The 19091-nt window shown below is 41.6% G+C and overlaps 1 protein-coding gene across 1 annotated transcript in view; it reads right to left on the bottom strand.

Moving 5' to 3' along the window:
* Positions 1–19091, bottom strand: part of atrnl1b (attractin-like 1b) — a 904204-nt gene that overhangs the window by 633153 nt on the left and 251960 nt on the right. Inside the window, exon 18 of the mRNA XM_060841800.1 lies at positions 14564–14782. Coding sequence (XP_060697783.1) covers positions 14564–14782 — 219 coding nt within the window. The remainder of the gene's footprint in view (positions 1–14563; positions 14783–19091) is intronic.

The raw sequence follows: 19091 nt of genomic DNA, 5'->3' as shown, positions 1-19091 counted from the left end.
TTCAGATAATTCTGAGGTGGCCCAACGAGGTAATGCTGGCATGATATTCCTCTTGTGGAGAATCTAAGAATGGGATGCACTTCTTGAAAATTTGGGGTCTCCCATTTAAGGCAGGGATGAGAAGGAATTTCTTTTCTCAGGCAGTGGTTTGTCTTTGGAATTCTCTTCCATCACAGCAGTGGGGATGCATTATTAAATACATTCAAGGCAGACCTAGGCAGATTTTGATTGACATGAGAATGTAGGGCAACAGGGACCAGCAGGAAAATGGAATTAAGGTGACTTAATCAAGCATAATGTTACTGAATGGCAGAACAGAGTCAATGGGTCAATTATCCTGCTCCTTGAAATTTTGTTTCTATGGTTCTTGAAGTACAAGATGTTTCAGTCTAACATAATTTGCATATTGCAGTTGTTTGCCTTATGCAAAAATGTATGGTGTTCATTTTCTCCCCCATTATCTTTAAGTACACACAAAATATGAAGAAACAATACGACCCCTTTGCCAACTTAATATCTTTATTAATTTTCTACATTAACTTTATTTTCCCATCCTATCCACTAATTCTGAATAAATGTTTCAAAATCTGTTTATCTCAATCGTAATATATTCAATTTTATGTGGAATTCTGCAAACGCTTTATAGAATCCACACAAACTTGGATAAGAAAGAAAAGATTTAAACCAGACTTCCACAAATCATGTCAAGAACTTCTAACACCTTAGCTACTTAATAAACTAAAACTGAACATGTTCAGTATGTATTGTATTGTGTTAAAAATTTATATCTCTTTAAATGGTCAGTTATTAAATAGAAGTTTGGACTCCATTTATTAATCAAGAAAGAAATATAGCTTAGCCCTTACTTGTAAAGACAAGTACCATTTTATTTTCATTTCATTACAAAGCACCTGGCCTTACTGAGTCAACTCTTGTTGATCTCAGATCTCTGCCAAAATCACAGTATAACCAGATGCTATGAGATGCATACGATTGCCCGAGGACGACTAGTTCTCCAATTTTGACTGCAGGTATGAGCTTGTTCCAGCCCAGCACGTACTCTCATGGGCACTGTTGATATCTGCAGCACTGAATAGGTATTACAGCTATGTTAGAAGAATTTTACAGAATTAATTGGTTGGTTTTCTGCAGTTTACAGTGAGTGTACAATATAAAATGATGTTCCTTGTGATCAACACAAATACTATGACTAACAAACAGGATGAATCGGATCCCTGAGTACTGTGTCACAGAATGCTGGAATAAGGAGCTCTATTCTAAATCATATTGTAGTGAGTGCCTAGTTGCCAAACAGAAGTCTGTAGATTCTTCAAAGAAAGAGGAAAATTCAAAAAGGGAAGGAAAAGGCACAAAGAGAGTCACATGGGACTTTGATCAGTTGGGCCAATGAGCTGAGGAGTGGGAGATGGAGTTTAATTTAGATAACTGGGAGGTGTTGCATTTTGGTAAGGCAAATTAAGGCCGCATTTATACACTTAATGGTAAGGTCCTGGGAAGTGTTGCTGAACAAAAAGAGGCCTTGGAGTGCGGACTCATAGTTCCTTGAAAGTTGGAGTCACAGGTAGACAGGGTAGCAAAGGCATTTCCCTTTATTGGTCAATGCATTGAGTATAGGAGTTGGGATGTCGTGTTGCAGCAGTACAGGACATTGGTTAGGCTACTTTTGAAATTTTGCATTTAATTCTGGTCTGTCTGCTGTAGAAAAGATGTTGTTAAACTTGAAAGGATGCAGTAAAGATTTACAAGGATGTTGCCAGGATTGAAGGATTTGAGCTAGAGGGAAAGGCTGAATAGATTGGGGCTGTTTTAATGGAGCATCAGAGGTCGAAGGGTGACCTTACAGAAGTATATAAAATCATGAGGGGCATGGAAAGGGTGGATATCCAAAGGTCTTTTCCCCAGGGTACAGGAGTCCAAAACTAAAGAGCACAGGTTGAAGGTGAGAGGGGAAAGATATAAAAACCACCTGAGGGGCAACCTTTTCACAGAGGGGGTAGTTCATGTATGGAATGAACTGCCAGAGGAAGTTGGTATGATTAGTACATTTAAAAGGCATCTGGATGGGTACATAAATAAGAAGGGTTTAAAGGGATATGAGCCAATTTCCAGCAATTGGTACCAGATTCATTTTGGATATGGCTTTGTGCATAAGAAATCATGTCTCACTAAGTTTTTTGAAGATGTAACAAGGAGGATTGATGAAGGCAGAGCAGTGGACATGATCTATATGGACTTCAGTAAGGTGTTCAACAAGGTTTGTCATGGTGGACTGATTATCAAGGTTAGATCTCATGGAGTACAGGGAGAACTAGCCATTTGGATACAGTATTGGCTCGAAGGTAGAAGACAGGGTGGTGGTGGAGGGTTGATTTTCAGACGGGAGACCTGTGACCAGTGCTGTGCCACAAACATCGTTACTGTGTTCACTGCTTTTTGATATTTATGTAAATGCTTTGGATGTGAACACTGGAGGTATATATTAGTAAGTTTGGAGATGACACCAAAATTGGAGGTGTCGTGGACAGCAAAGGAGGTTACCTCAAGTTACAATGGGATCTTGATCAGACGGGCCAATGGGCTGAGGAATGGCAGATGGAGTTTAATTCAGAAAAATGCGAAATGCTGCATTTTGGAAAAGCAATTCTTAGCAGGACTTATACACTTAATGTTAAGGTCCTAGGGTGTGTTGCTGAACAAAGAGACCTTGAGTGCAGGTTCAAAATTCCTTGAAAATTGAGTCACAGGTAGATAGGATAGGGAAAAATGTGTTTTGTATGCTTTCCTTTATTGTTAGAGCAATTAGTATAGGAGTTGGGAGGTCATGTTGTGGCTGTACAGGACATTGGATAGGCCACTGTTGGAATATTGTGTGCAATTCTAGTCTTCTTCCTATCAGAAGGATGCTGTGAAACTGTGTTGCCAGGGCTGGATGATTTGAGGTACAGGGAGAGGCTGAATAGGATGGGGCTGTTTTCCCTAGAGCACGGAGGCTGAGGGGTGACCTTATAGAGCTTTATAAAATCATGACAGGCATGGATAGGATAAATATACAAGGTATTTTCCCTGGGGTGAGGGAATCCAGAACTAGAGGGCATAGGTTTAGGGTGAGATGGGAAAGATTTATAAGGGACCTAATGGGCAACGTTTTCACACAGAGGGTGGTGTGTGTATGGAATAAGCTGCCAGAGGATGTGGTGGAGGCTGGTACAATTGCAACATTTAAGAGGCATTTGGATGGGTACATGAATAGGAAGGGTTTGGAGGGATATGGGCCGGTTGCTGGCAGGTGGGACTAGATTGGGTTGGGATATCTGGTCAGCATGGATGTGTTGGATCGAAAGGTCTGTTTCCATGCTGTACATCTCTATGACTCCATAATATCTCTCATTAAGATGAATGTTCTTCCTCACTTTTCTCAACTCTGATCTCCAACATCTGCAGTCCTCACTTTCTCCGAGGGAACAGAGGGTCAAGCATGAAGGAAGAACTGAAGGAAATCCTTATTAGTCAGAAAATGATATTGGGGAAATTGATGGAATTAAAACCTGATAAATCCCCAGGGCCTGATGCTCTGCATCCCAGAGTATTATTGAAGTGATCCTAGAAATAGCAGATGTATTGATGATTGTTTTCCAGCATTCTGTAGACTCTGGAAGAGCTCCAATGGACTGGATGGTAGCTGTTGTGATCCCACTCTTTTAAAAAGAGGGAGAGAGAAAATGGGGAATTATAGGCCAGTTAGCGTGACATCAGTGGTGGGGAAAATGCTAGAATCAATCATTAAGGATATACTAACTGAGCATTTGAAAAGCGGTGACAAAATCGGTCCTAGTCAGCATTGATTCACTGAAGGAAAATCATGCTTGACAAAACTTTTGGAAGTTTTTGAGAATGTGACCAGTAGAGTGGACAAGGATGAATCAGCAGATGTTGTGTATCTGGACTTTGAGAAGACTTTTTACAATGTTCCACACAAGAGGTTAATATGGAAAATTAAAGCTCCTGGGATCAGAGGTAAAATACTGACATGGAGAGAGAGAGAACTGGTTGGCAGACAGGAAGCAGAGAGTTGGAATAAATGGGTCCTTTTCAGAGTGGAAGGCAGTGATGAATGGGGTATTGCAGGTTTCAGTGCTGGGACCTCAGCTGTTCACAATATACATTAACGAAGGATTTGAATGTAATCACTCGAAATTTTCAGATGACACTAAGCTGGGGAGCAGTGTGTGCTATGAGGAAGAAGTAAGAGGTTGCAGGGTGACTTGGACAGATTGGCTGAGTGGGCAAATACTTGGCAAATGCAATATAATGTGGTGCAATATAATGTGGATGAATGTGAGATTATCTATTTTAGTCAGGAAGGCAGATTATTATCTGACTGGTGGCAGTTTAGGTAACATTGAGGTGCAATGAGACCTAGGTTTCATGTTGGAACAACTGAAGGTTGGCATGCAGGTGCAGCAGGCAGTGAGGAAAGCTAATGGCATGCTGGCCTTCATAGCGAAAGGATTTGAGTATCAGAATAAGGATGTCATGCTGCAATTATGACCGTGGTGAGACCACACCTTGAATATTACATGCAGTTTTGGTCTCCTAGTTTGAGGAAGGATATTGTTGCTATTAAGGGAGTCCAGCGATGGTTCCCTGGATGGTAGGACTGGCATAAGAGGAAAGACTGGATTGACTGGGCTTGTACTCAGTGGAATTCAGAAGAACGAGGGGGGTTCTCACAGAAACATATAAAATCTTAATGGGACTGGACACACTAGATGCGGGAAGAATGTTCCTGATGTTGGTAAGTCCAGAATCAGAGGTCAGACTCTAAGAACAAGGGGTAAGCCATTCAGGACTGAGATGAGAAAGGATTTCTTCATTCAATTGGTTGTGAACCTGTGGAATCCCACAGGAAGCTGTTGGAGCCACTTCATAAGATATATTCAAGAGGGAGCTGGACATGGCCCTTGTGGTTAAAGAGATCAAGGGATATGGGGAGAGGGCAGGAATGGGGTACAGAAATTGCATGATCAGCCATGATTACATTGAATGGTGGTGCAGGCTCGAAGGGCCGAATGGCCGACACCTGTACCTATTTACTATGTTTCGATAGGACTTAATTTTCAGAACATATCATCTGTGTGGTTCATTGTCAACTGGTTTTGAAAATCAAACACGTAACAGCTTAACTCAATTTGCATACTTCCTTCAACATGCCTCTCAGCACCAGGGTTCCAGGTTCGATTCCAGCATTGGGCGACTGTCTGTGTGGAGTTTGCACGTTCTCCCTGTGTTTGCATGGGTTTTCTCCGGGTGCTCCGGTTTTCTCCCACAGTCCAAAAATGTGCGGGTCAGGTGAATTGGCCATGCTAAATTGCGCAAAGTGTTAGGTGCATTAGTCAGAGGGAAATGGGTCTGGATGGGTTACTCTTCGGAGGGTCGGTGTGGACTGGTTGGGCTGAAGGGCCTGTTTCCACACTGTAGGGAATCTAATCTAATCAAATAGTTTGTGTACATTAGAATGGTCTGCCATATATAAATCTGCTCCTTATTCATTTTAATCTTTTTCGAATAGAATATTGTTGGGACAAATATTAAATTGAGTCCCATGTTTGACGCCAGTGCAACTGACCTGATGACTGGACTCTCTTTCGTACATGAACTAATGATGTCATCTGACACAAAATCTTGCTGTTTACACAAGACAACAAGGAATGATTGACAAGTCACAAAGTGGCCAAGGGGATGAAAATACCATCTCCAATTTCATCACAAACAGTTCTCAATAATTAGTTTGCATTCCTGACTTTGCAGCAGAAGGAAAAGGATATCTCAAAACTGGTAATTAATAGAGTGCTCTGTTTTCGTTCCTGATGCATGGTAGGAAATGTACAATGTTAAAACTAGCATAAAACGTCCCCACGTTAGCCCTTTCATCTTTAACTGTCTCCCAATGAATTGTTGCTGCTGTTAACTGCAAATAGAGACAAAAAACTGGAATCCAAGGTAGACAAGCAAGAGGTTGGAAGAACACAGCAAGCCAGGCAGCATCAGAAAGTAGAGAAGTTAATGTTTTGGGTATAACCGTTCTTCAGAACTGGGGGTGGCTGTATGGGAAGCATAGATAAAGGGGGTGGTTGGGGAGGGAGGGACAGGATGGTGAGTTAGGGATAGGTGAACACAGGTACAGGGTACGACTTGGTTGTAGATGAGAGGAATAAATCTGGGTGGTAGCTAGAAGGAAGTGTCGATCAGAGGAATGGAAAGGAGGGGGAGGGGCTGGGAAAGGAGTCAGAGGATGGGAAAGTAGTTTATTTGAAATTGGAGAACTCAATGTTGAGTCCTCCAGGCTGTAGGCTGCTCAGATGGAAAATGAGGTGTTGTTCCTCCAATTTGCAGTCTGCTTCATAGTGGCAATGGAGGAGGCCAAAGATTGCCATGTCGGAGTGGGAATGGGAAGGGGAATTAAAATAGACAGTGACTGGGAGGTCAGGTCGGCCCCTGCGGGCCCAGCTGAGATGCTCAGCGGCAGTCTCAAGACGGATGTTTACTACAAACCCACAGACTCACATAACTTACCTGGTCTACACCTCCTCCCATCCAGTATCCTGCAAGAACTCCATCCCGTTCTCCTAATTCCTCTGCCTCTGCCACATCTGCTCGGACAAGAAGGCATTCCACTCCCAAGCATCCCAGATGTCCACCTATTTTTAGCAACGTGATTTTCCTGCCTCTGTCATCCAGACAGCCCTCCACCACATCTCCTCCATTCTCCACTCTACTACTTTAAACTCCTCACCCTCTAAATGCAATAAAGACAAAGTCCCGCATGTCATCTTGTACCAACTATCAGTCTCCACATCCAACATATCATCTTTAACACTTGCACTAATTCCAATTCGACCCCGCCAACAAGAACATCTTCCCCTCTCCACCCTTCTCTGCCTTCTGCAAGGACTATTCCCTTCGCCAATCCTTGGTTCTTGTCACTCTCCCCACAATCCACGCCTCCCGTACCTTCCCCTGCAATCGTAAAAGATGCAAAACCTGCCTCTATAGCAACCCCTTCACATCCATCCAGGGCCCCAAACATTCTTTCCCAGTGCTACAGGAGTTCACATGCCTATCCTCCAACCTAGGTGAAAATGAGAACTGCAGATGCTGGAGATCAGAGTCAAGATTAGAGTGGTGCTGGAAAAGCACATCAAGTCAGGCTGTGAAGGGCTTTTGCCCGAAACATCATTTTTCCTGCTCCTCGAATGCTGCTTGACCTGCTGTGCTTTTCCAGCACAACTCTAATCTTGACTCTCCTCCAGCCTAGTTTCCTGTATTTGGTACTCCCAATGTGGCCTTCTCTGCATTGACCAAACGTAAACTCAGGGCACGTTTCACCAAGAACCTCAGCTGGGCCTACAGGGGCCAACCTAACCTCCCAGTCACTGCTTATTTTAATTCACTTTCTCACTCCCTCTCTTACATGAGCATCCTTGGCCTTCTCCACTGCCAAAATGAACGACAGTGCAAATTGGAGGAACTACACCTCATCTGCCTGAGCAGCCTACAGCTTGGAGGACTCAACATTGAGTTCTCCAATTTCAAATAACCAGCCTTCTCATCCCCTGACTCCCCTCCCAGCCCCTCCCCCTCCTTTCCATTCCTCTGATTGAAGCTTCTTTCCAGCTCCCAATCTGGCTGTACCGTCTACCTGTGTTCACCTATCCCTGCCTCACCACCCCGCCCCTCCCTCCCTCAACTTTATCTGCAGCTCCCCTTACACCCACGCCCAGTTTTGAAGAAGGGTTATACCCAAAACATTGACTTCTCCATCTCTTGATGCTGCCTGGCTTGCTGTGTTCTTCCAGTCTCCTGCTTGTTAACTCCAAATATGCAACTTCAAATCTTATAACTGCCAATTTATAGTCAGCAAATCTTTGATCAGATTGCACTCCAGAATCCTGCATGCCTAACACCATTACTGTCCCCTCCTGCAGCTGTCTTTTGTGTCTGTGCAACAATGGTTCTCATATATAAATGGCTACTATGCAGTTAAAGGTACAGACGTCTATTGTAATGATCCTAACTGATGGTAATACCGAACAAGTCAGATTCAGTATGAAACCTGGTCTGACAGACTTTCAAATAGTGGTTGCAACAGTAATTATTTTCAAATTTGTGTTAACTTGGGCAGCATGGTGGCTCAGAGATAAGCACTGCTGCCTCACAGCAGCAGGAACCTGGGTTCAATTCCCACCTTAGGTGATTATCGATGTGGAGTTTAAACATTCTCTCTGTGTCTGCACAGGCTTCTTCTGGGTGCTCCGGTTTCCTCCCACAATCCAAAGATGGTCAGGTGGATTGGCCATGCTAAATTGCCCATAGTGTTAGATACATTAGTCAGGGGTAAATGTAGGGTCTGGGTGGGTTTACTTCGGAAGGTCTGTGTGGACTTGTTGGGCAAAGGGCTTGTTTCCATACTGTAGGGCATCTAATCTATTAATATTGCAAATGTAACCACATTATTTAAAGAAGGAGGAAGAAAACATGGAATAACATACCTGTCAGCCCCTTGTAAAGAATAGGAAAAATATCAGAATTAATTATAAATAGTCCAATTATTAGATAAAAAGAAGACAATTGCCTGATTGCAGAGTTAACGTGAATTTATGAAGGTGAAGTTATGTCCCTCAAACCTAGCAAGAGCTTTTTGAGAATGCTGCCTATGAGCAGATTCATTAAGGAGGATATCAGTTAGTGTGGAATATTTGATTTTCAGAAGGCTGTTGTATAAAGTTCCACATGGGAGATTGGTAACTAAAGTTAAAACAAATGAGATTGAGGATAACATACTAGAATAGCTTCAGGATTAGTTAACAGGCAAAAACTAAACAGTAGAAATAAATGGATTATTCTCAGGTTGCAGCTGAGACCAGTTGGTTACTGCAAGGATCAGTGCTCATGCCCCAGCTGTTCATAATTTATATCAATGATTTGTATGTGGGGTAACTTGCAATATTTTCAAGTTTACAGATGATATAAAGCTTGCTAGGAATGTGCATGCAAAGAAGCTTCAAGGGGATTTAAACAGGTTGAATGAGCAAGAAAAGGGTCTAAATGCAAGCAGGCAGGAGGTTTGTATTTCACAAAGCTTGACATGAGCCATGCTTGCTTGCAATTGGGTTTAGACTAGGATTCTCAGAAATTTGCTACAATACCTATAAGGACATGTTTCAATATAGGAGACTGCCATTCAGCATATTGTCAGCCTGTTCAGTTTTTCAGTGGATGACAGAGAACATTTTGCAAGGTCAACTCAGGTCACCATTTTCTTAGATGACATCCTGATAACAGGGAAAACTAATAAGGAAAACATAGGGAAATTGGATGTAGTCCAAAGGTGTTTTTCTAAAGTCTGGTTGAAGATTTGTAGCTCGGGTATCCGTTGTTGTGGTTCTGTTCGCCGAGCTGGAAGTTTTTGCTGCAAACGTTTCGTTCCCTGGCTAGGGAACATCATCAGTGCTATTGGAGCCTCCTGTGGAGCGCTGCTTTGATGTTTCTTCCGGTATTTATAGTGGTTTGTTCTTGCCGCTTCCGGGTGTCAGTTTCAGCTGTAGTAGTTTGTACGTGGGGTCCAGGTCGATGTGTCTGTTGATGGATGTTCTTGCCGTTTCCGGGTGTCAGTTTCAGCTGTAGTGGTTTGTATATGGGGTCCAGGTCTATGTGTCTGTTAATGGAGTTTGTGGATGAATGCCATGCCTCTAGGAATTCCCTGGCTGTTCTGTCTGGCTTGTCCTATGATGGTAGTGTTTTCCCAGTCAAATTCATGTTCCTGGTTGTCTGAGTGTATGGCTACTAGGGATAGCTGGTTGTGTCGTTTTGTGGCTAGCTGATGTTCATGGATGCGGATTGTTAGCTGTCTTCCTGTTTGTCCTATATAGTGTTTTGTGCAGTCCTTGCATGGTATTTTGTAAACTACGTTAGTTTGGCTCGTGCTGGCTATTGGGTCCTTTGTTCTAGTGAGTTGTTGGCATTCATCCACAAACTCCATTAACAGACACATAGACCTGGACCCCATATACAAACCACTACAGCTGAAACTGACACCCGGAAACGGCAAGAACATCCATCAACAGACACATCGACCTGGACCCCACATACAAACTACTACAGCTGAAACTGACACCCTGAAGCGGCAAGAACAAACCACTATAAATACCGGAAGAAACATCAAAGCAGCGCTTCACAGGAGGCTCCAATAGCACTGATGATGTTCCCTAGCCAGGGAACGAAACGTTTGCAGCAAAAACTTCCAGCTTGGCGAACAGAACCACAACAGTGTTTTTCTAAGCCAGTATACGCTTAAGAAGAGAAAAATGTATGTTCCTGGCACACCCTCCCAAGTGACCTACTTGGGCTACAGGCTCAAAAAGGCTGATTATGACCGCTGGATGGTAAAGTGACGGCAATGAAAGATGCCCCAGCCCTCACATCTGTCCAAGAGCTTAGGTTTTTTCTGAGTCTACTAAATTATTACAGGAAGTTCATACACAATCTGGCATCCATCCTGGTGCCATTGCATCAACTCCTGAAAAAAGGGTCAACCTTAGAAGTGGTCTCATAGACAGTCCATAGCTTTTACTGAAGTATCAGGAACTCCAATGCCAAGACTCTGCCAAGTGAGAGAGACAGTTTGATACAGGAGACAATGTTTGGTGCAAGAATCATGGAAATGGCTATGCTTGGGTAAGAGGTATGATCAACCCAAAATCAGGATGAATGACTTATAAAGTTCTGGTTAACATGACTGTCTTGAATAAGCATATGGACCATTTGAAAGCTGCAAATTCACAGGCTGCATGGGTGCAAAATTTTCCCTGCCCCTCTGAGCCTTCAAAAATACTTCAGGGATCCAGTGATCACCCTCTCCATCAAATATTGTTGAGTCGTCTGAATCAAAGATGGACATGAAGAGAGAAAATGTCTTGATGCTTCAGCTGCAGAAGAAAGGAATGTAGGTCTACTGAGGCACTCCAGGCACAAGATGTGAACTCCCATGCGGTACATGCCTCCTGTGTCTGATTTCGATTTGGAGGAACCTGACTTCATGTTAAAATGTCCCAAGAGGCTCATTCACTCAGAAGCGGAGAGTTGCCGTCATTGTAACAATATTAGCCAGCTGGATCTCATGGAATGAGTTCCCTGATTGGGTTGTTAATCAGGGCCAATCAGGGAGACATAGCTGACATAAAAGGTCAATGTCCTGTTTATTTAAAACCCATCTTAGAAGCAAAGAACCACAGAGAAATTGGGTCAACAAAATTGATGCTGATGAAAAGGGAGGATCAGAAACACCTTGCTTATAAAAATGACTCAACAACAGAATCAGTGATCAATACAAAAAGCTGTCATGGACTTAGTGGGTCAAACTCCTTACACATCTGCTCTCAGGAGGACCAGTTCCACCACAGAACACACCAGATGGCCTCCTTCTTTAAAGACTGCAATTTACCCTTCCACATGGTTAATGATGCCCCTCAGTGCATCTTATCTACATTCTGCACCTCCGCCCTCGAACCCCACCCCTCCAACTGCAACAAGGATAGAACCCCCCTGGTCATCATCTTCCACCCCACCAACCTCCGTATACAACGCATCATCCTCCGCCATTTCTGCCACCTACAAACTGGCCCCATCACCAGAGATATATTTCCTTCCCCACCCCTACCTGCTTTCCGTAAAGACCATTCCTCCGCGACTACCTTCGTCAGGTCCACACCCCCCACCTGGCACCTTTCCCTGCCACTGCAGTTGCTCCCGATGCGGTCTCCTCTACTTTGGGGAGACAGGATACCTACTTGCACAGCGCTTCAGAAAACATCGCCAGGACACTTGCATCAATCAACCCCACCATCCCGTGGTCAAACACTTCAACTTCCTCTCCCACTCTGCTGAGGTCATGCAAGTCCTGGGCCTCCTCCATTGCCACATCCTTGCCACCCAATGCCTAGAGGAGGAACATCTTCAACCCCATAGCATCAATGTGTATTTCACCAGTTTCCTCATTTCCCTTCCCCCCACCTTACCCCAGTTCAATCCTTCCACCTCAGCACCATCCTCATGACCTGTCCCATTTGTCAACCTTCCTTCTCACATATCCGCTCCAACCTCCCCTCTGACCTATCACCTTTACCCCCACCTCCATCCACCTACTGCACTCTCAGCTATCTTCCCCCCAACCCCACACCCCCGTCCCATTTATCTCTCCACTCCGAGGCTCCCAGCCTCACTCGTGATGAAGGAATTTTGCCTGAAACGTCCACTTTCCTGTTCCTCAGATGCTGCCTGACCTGCTGGCTTTTCCGGCACCGCACACTTGAGTCAATCTCTAGCATCTGCAGTACTCACTTCCATCTTGATGGGTCAAATACCTTCCTTCTGTGTTATAACTTTATGACATTTTAATAGCTATTTCTCAGCCTGGAGTAAGACAGCCAGAAGTGTTTCTCAAGATTCAAAGTTAGATAAATGAAGAAGTGTTGGAAAAGAGTGTAAAATTTCAACAATTGCCAAAAATACCAAGTTTGAAAATACAGCAGTCAGTGAAAATGATAATCAACAGGACAGAGATAGTGTTCTCAGAGTGGATAGACAAATGACAGATTATTTTCTTAAAAAATGTGAATTAATGCATTACGGCTGAAAGGATAGGGAAAAGCCAAAGGACTTAATAACATAATTCTGAGGAGTGTACAGGGATGGCAGGATCTGGGGGATCTTATCCTTTCAGCTTCAGGGATCTACGTTATGTCGAGAGAGTGCATAATAAGCAGGTTATTGTAGAAGTTCTTGTGGTACAGAACTAGTGTCCCTACCTTGGGGCCAGGGGCATAAGTTCAAATCCTACCTGATTCAGAAGTTTATAATAACATCTTTGAACAGTTTGTTAAGAAAGTATCAACAGACTTCAGACAGTGGCAGTCAGTATAAAAAAGAGTGCAGCTATCCTGAAATGTGACAAAGCTCTAGTTAGGACACAACTAGAATATGATGTTCTGGGCACCAGATTTCAGAAAAGGAAGAGGTATGTTGGCAAGTGCAAAATACGTTTACTAGAATGGTTTGAGTTCTCTCTTTGGAGCAAATGAAATTTGGTAGAGATGTAGATTATGAGGCATTTGACAAAAACACAAATGCTGTGCATATTTGCTTATTTTATAAGGATGAGGGAACACAGATATAAGGTTTTGGGCAAGAGATGCAGAAGGGATGTGAGGAAGAACATACTTTGCAATGTAATAATGATTTGGAATTTGCTGTCACAAGAAAGTGGTGCTGATGAATGACCTCAAAATAACATTCTACTAAAACTTGAATGAAAATCTTGCAGGTCGACAAGGATCCAGCAATGCATGGGACCAATTGCCTTTCTCTAAAGAACTGACATAGACTGGATGGGTCGAATGGCCTCCTTCTTGTTATATTAATTCAATGAAAACAATATCTATAAGGTTGGACATCTAAATGCATTAGTTGTGCATAAATTAAATGAAACTAGGCAAAAGTGAGGACTGCAGATGCTGGAAACCAGAGTTTAGATCAGAGTGATGCTGGAAAAGCACAGCAGGTCAGGCAGCACCCGAGGAGCAGGAAAATCGACATTCCGGGCAAAAGCCTGATGCAGCCTGATGAAGGCAGGGATAATCTAAACATAAATTAAATGAAAGTCAAGCCTGGTCTGGCAGGTTTTAGGTATGAGGAGGGCTGGATAAACTTGGATTGTTTTCCCTGAGGGGGGAACCTGATCGAGGTCAACAAATTATGAGAGGCATAGATAGAGTGGACAGCCAGAGGCTTTTTTCCAAAATAGAAAGGTCAATTACAAAAGGGCACAGGTTCAAGGTGAGGCAGGGAAAATTTAGGGGAGAAGTAAGGGAGAATTTTTCACACAGAGTGGTGGGTGTCTGGAACACACTGCCAGTGGAGGTGGTGGAAGCAAACATGTGAGCAACATTTAAAGCTCATCTTGACAGACACATAAACGGAAGGCGAACAGAGGGATAGAAACTATACATCGGCAGTAAGTAGCAAACAAGGGTTAGGCATCAGTGCAGACTTACTCTCAGCTACTTCATATATAACATTTCAGAAATTACAGTATCAATATTAATCCATGAACATTTATACAAAAACAACGAACTAACATATAAACTATAAAACAAAAGAACTGCTGATGTTAGAGATCTGAAACAAACAAAAACAGAAACGAGTGGAGAAGCTGCTGCCAGACCAGGTGAGTGCAGCATCTGTGGTTCTGAGTTCTGTGACCTTTCAGTATGAAGTCTGCAGTTCTGAAGGTCACAGGACACAAAATGTTTACTGCTTTCTCTCTGCAGATGCTACCAGACCAGCTGAGTTTCTCCAGCAATTTTTATTTCTCTTTGTTTAAAATATAGGCTGCATCTAATAATAGTAATTTTAATTCCAATAGCAATAACTATTTCAATTGTATGTTTTCAAAAAACAATTCTTTGCTAACAAAGCTAATGCCTACCTGGACATTGAATAAAAGCCCATTCATTGTTTTTGTCTTTTGGGCAAAGATCCATATCAAGTGTCATTTCTTGGGCATTCTTCCCAGCAGATTTCATTGGTCCTCTTGAAGAGCCTTCCACACATTGTCCCTTCCCTGTATTTGCAGGGTCATTACACCAACCACAACCAGGGTGTTCCAAACACTGTTCACATGTACGAAGTCCAGAACAATTTTGAGCTATAAAAGAAATGAAAACGCATTCTTAAATTTTAATTTAAATAAAATTCAATATTGAATTATTCTCACAGATACAAGGTTCAAATTAATAGTCAATTGGATAAAACATGTTGTCAACTCAGCCAGGTGAGAAGTGTGAAGTGAAACATTATACAATAAAAGTTTAACAATCAGTGGACATTCTGTGCAATTTTCACAAGCTTTTTTTCAAATTGACAGTATCCCATATCTCAGATCTTCTCTATTATAATTCATGTAGTCAGAACTGCCTTGTTCTGATGAAACGTCACTGGACTCAAAACGTTAACTATTTCTCCCTCAATAGATGCTGCCCTACTTGCTGAATTACTCCAGCACTTCCTCTTTTTGTTTCTGTTTTCTTGCATTTGCAGTTCTGGGTTTTATTTTAGAGTACTTCCCAATTTGTCTTCTCTTTGACTATCATCAATTCAATCTGTCATTGTATCCGTAATGCATTTCTGTATGGAATTTGTTGGGTTGATTTTATAAACTCCTCAGTTTAAACTTTCATTCAGGTTATATTCTTTAACCTATAAAAGTAGTGTTGTCCCAGTCACACTGGGACAAGCCAAACAGAGAACAGCCAGGGAATTCCTAGAGGCACTCATCCACTGATTCAATCAACAAGCACATCAACCTGGACCCAATATATCGGCCACTGCAGTGGATAGCTGGAACTGACAACTGGAAGCGGCAGATTCAAATCATTATAAATGCTGAAGGAAAGATCACAGAAGCGCTTCACAGGAGGCTCCCAAGCACTGAGGATGTCACCTAGACAGGGGACAAAACGTCTGCAACACAAATTCCCAGCTCAGCGAACAGAACCACAACATTAGAACTAACTATTTTATTTTATGTGTTCTAACTCTCGAGGTTACGTGTAGTTTTAGAATAGTCACAATCAAAATTGTTTTAAGTTTCAAGGAAATTTCAAAACCTAAATGAATAGAAATCTACAATTTGCCATTTCTTTGTCACATCAGTGTGTCAACATTTGACATGTCAACAATATACTCTGTCATTAAGGTAGTTCTTACAAATGATCTATCTTTCAGTAAAGAGGTTTCAAACATTGATCTTTTCAGAAAGCTTTAAATGGAGCATTTTTGAGAGGCACTCACTTCATTGAGCTCCCACCCTCAAAGAGTGAGAATGCTGCAATGGCTTATTTAGCAATCTGTCTAAATCGCATCTAAGTTAAATGTTCTAACAAAGGCCATTTAGTTGTCAAACCTGGTTTTCTGCCAGTTCATTCAAAAATGGCTCCACTCTGTAATCAATCATCTTGCTGTATTTGTTTACTGATTTCTAGAACATAGCCCATGAGTGCTATATGAGACATGAGTATCAGTTTAGTATTTAGCAAAGTAAATTAGATATGATTATCATCTCAATGTTTGAACAAATATTAATTCAAAGAAAATGAAAATTAGAATGATAATAAAACACACAATTAAAATGGTAGGCAGTTAATTGAATAGGTAAATAAACATTCACTCCCAAAATCCCACATATCTTTCTCCACATAATGTCTGTTCTATATTTTCCAATATTTTTCAGAAACTCTGCCCTCAGTCAATGGACTGAACTTAATGTAGGCAGTAGGCTCTCAACTGTCAGCTGAGCTGGCCAGAGGCTTCCATCAGCTCCTTTGCAAAAGATTGCCAAACAGGTCAGCAACAGGACATCCTCAAAATCAAAAACTCTGGGGTGAAAGTCCAACTCATCAAGAGTATTGACCAGTTGATGGCCGACAAGCTCTTCACTGCTTAGCAGAACTGTTGGGGAAACCTAGGGTCACCAAGTTGCTAAGGCCACAGGTGAGTGGCAGTGGGATGTGCCAATGCAGGGTGGAGGTCACAGGGGATGGGGAGTGGGTCAACAGCAAAAGCAGCGCTCTCAACATTTTTGATGTTGAGTCCCTTAATCACAACGTGAACATGACCCTTAGAGACTGCCTTTCCAGTTTCATACTTGATCTCTCTTACCTATAGCCAGTTAAGAAAATCCTTAATTGGGCATTGATTGACCACTCAATTGACACTGTGTGGGATGGTTGCCTGTGAGCCTGCACCCTTACTAACTTAATTGTAACACAGGCAGGAAGGTAACAGAGGTTCAATTAAACTTCCTTACCACCAAACACATTAAATTTCCCCATTCCAATTTTGACAGCAGCTTTACTTTAATACTGTGACAATCTATTTAATGTAAAGCCATCCTCATGTTTATAAAATTTTGTTTTACTGGTTTAATCGATTTTTCTGATGCCAGCGATAATTTACTAACCCAGATTAATTATGAATGTACATCTTGGGAGATTAGCCAGGACAAATATATTTGACCTAAAGGATGGAGTGAAATAAAATACCCTCCTTAATGGAATTGTGGGTCAACCCACAGCAAGTGGACTGCAACGGTTCAAGAAGACAGGTCACCACCACCTTCTCAAACGCAACTAGGGACAGGCAATAAATGCTGGCCAGCCAGCGACACTCACATCCTACTTAAAAATAAATAGATAAATAAACTATTAAGTGGATTTTGGATTTTAAATTGATGTCAAGTATATTTTGGTTTATGTGAATGAGAAGGTTTATTAATCATCTGCACTTCTTGCAGCCGTGACTATAAACCAACAAGCGTCAGACAGCAGGTGACTGCAGCACTCGTCAAATGAATGTGAATTATCAGAGACACTATATGTTGAAAAGACACTGGTTTGCTGTCAGTTTAGGGAATTAAGAAGTGAATTTTTAAATGGGAAAAACCCCTCAATTGGAAAACATTTAGCTCAGTTTGCAGAAGACTTTGCTGCAGTTTGATGCAAGTATAATTTTTCTTGCAGAAAGTTAGTTCGGAAGTTAGGAAATAGATTAGATATAAGGCTTATTTCATGGAAAGGATGGAATGCATGGTTAAAATGAGGTTGTTGTGGGACTTATTGTATGTTTAACAATATATGCTACTGTTAACGTGATACAGATACTGAGATGAGAACTTTTGATGGATAATAAAAATGACTCTTAAAGATACATTTTCATTCTTCTTTGGGAGTGAAGCAAGTAATGACTTTTTAAAAATATCATTTGTTTTAGAGGTTGCATTTTGAACTAATGTCATGTGGACTTTGATCTATGTATATTATGGCATTTAATAATTAACTTATCCGTATTTCTGGAATTATGATTGTAAACCAGTATGCATCAGAGAGTAGGTGACTAGGAGTGTCCTGCAGTGATAATGCGGATTTGTTGAATTAAGAGAGTTTTTAGAATCAGAGGCACAAAAAGGAATTGAAAGATATTAGCTTACTTTTGAGTTAGCAGAATCAAGTGTTTTTTGCACAGAGAGGTCAATTTTGTTTCAATTTGCAGAAGACTTGGCAGGGATTAGATGCAAGAACAACTTCTCTTGGAGAAAGAAGTTAGTTCAGGATAGTTTGGAAATAGGCTACTATAGTGTGGGGGTTTTAGTTTAAATTCCAGACCAAAGTTTTTAGTCGGAACCCTGAATGGGTTATTTAAAGTTAATAAAGTCTAACCTCAGTTGTGTGAGTAATCAAGGAAGAAACTATTCAGGCCTCAAGATCAGAAATTCAATAAAGAAACAGTTATGTCAAACTGTTGGATGTGTTAAAGAAGGGAATTCTCTGATGTTTAAACAATATAGAGAGATTGTGATGGGAATAGACAGGATTTGATTTTGCTATGTATTTCCAAATCTTTCAGATGGTGTTTTATGTAAATAATGAGTTTACCCTCCTTGATATTCATTTATTTTGTGTACTAAATTCCCGTTTACTGTTTAAAAGCAAACCTGCAGCATTGCATGCCTTTGTTTCAGTGAAAGACCACTACCTTAAATTAAAATAAAATGATCTCTCAAGTCAGATACCATTCTTGGACTGATTTGTCCAGTAGTACCATCAACTGAGACAAGTGGGATGCATAGCAAAGGTCCAGAACATTCCAAGAAGTCCAGAAAGCAGCAAAGTTTGGGCAGTGGCTAAGAACAGTGAAAACTGGAAAACTAACTCAAGAATGCCCAGTTACTCATGGAAGTATATCACAGTTTTGGATCTGGTTGTCTTAATGTGAAAGGCAGCTACAATTACCCTACTGGCATAGGGCTCATCCCTGAACGTCTAAGCAGTCAAAGCCATAAAAAAAGTCAACTGTATAAGAATTCCTATGGCTAAAGGCATCAAGTGAAATAATAGTTTTATATAAAAGATGGTTGAGGTCATGGTGAGAGTAGGGAATTCAGTTTTAAGTCCTTTGTT

This window comes from Hemiscyllium ocellatum, chromosome 22 (genome assembly GCF_020745735.1).
Source record: "Hemiscyllium ocellatum isolate sHemOce1 chromosome 22, sHemOce1.pat.X.cur, whole genome shotgun sequence".
NCBI classification, from domain to species: domain Eukaryota; kingdom Metazoa; phylum Chordata; class Chondrichthyes; order Orectolobiformes; family Hemiscylliidae; genus Hemiscyllium; species Hemiscyllium ocellatum.
The sequence above is the reverse complement of the archived record's forward strand: the minus strand, read 5'-3'. Positions and strand labels throughout refer to the sequence as shown.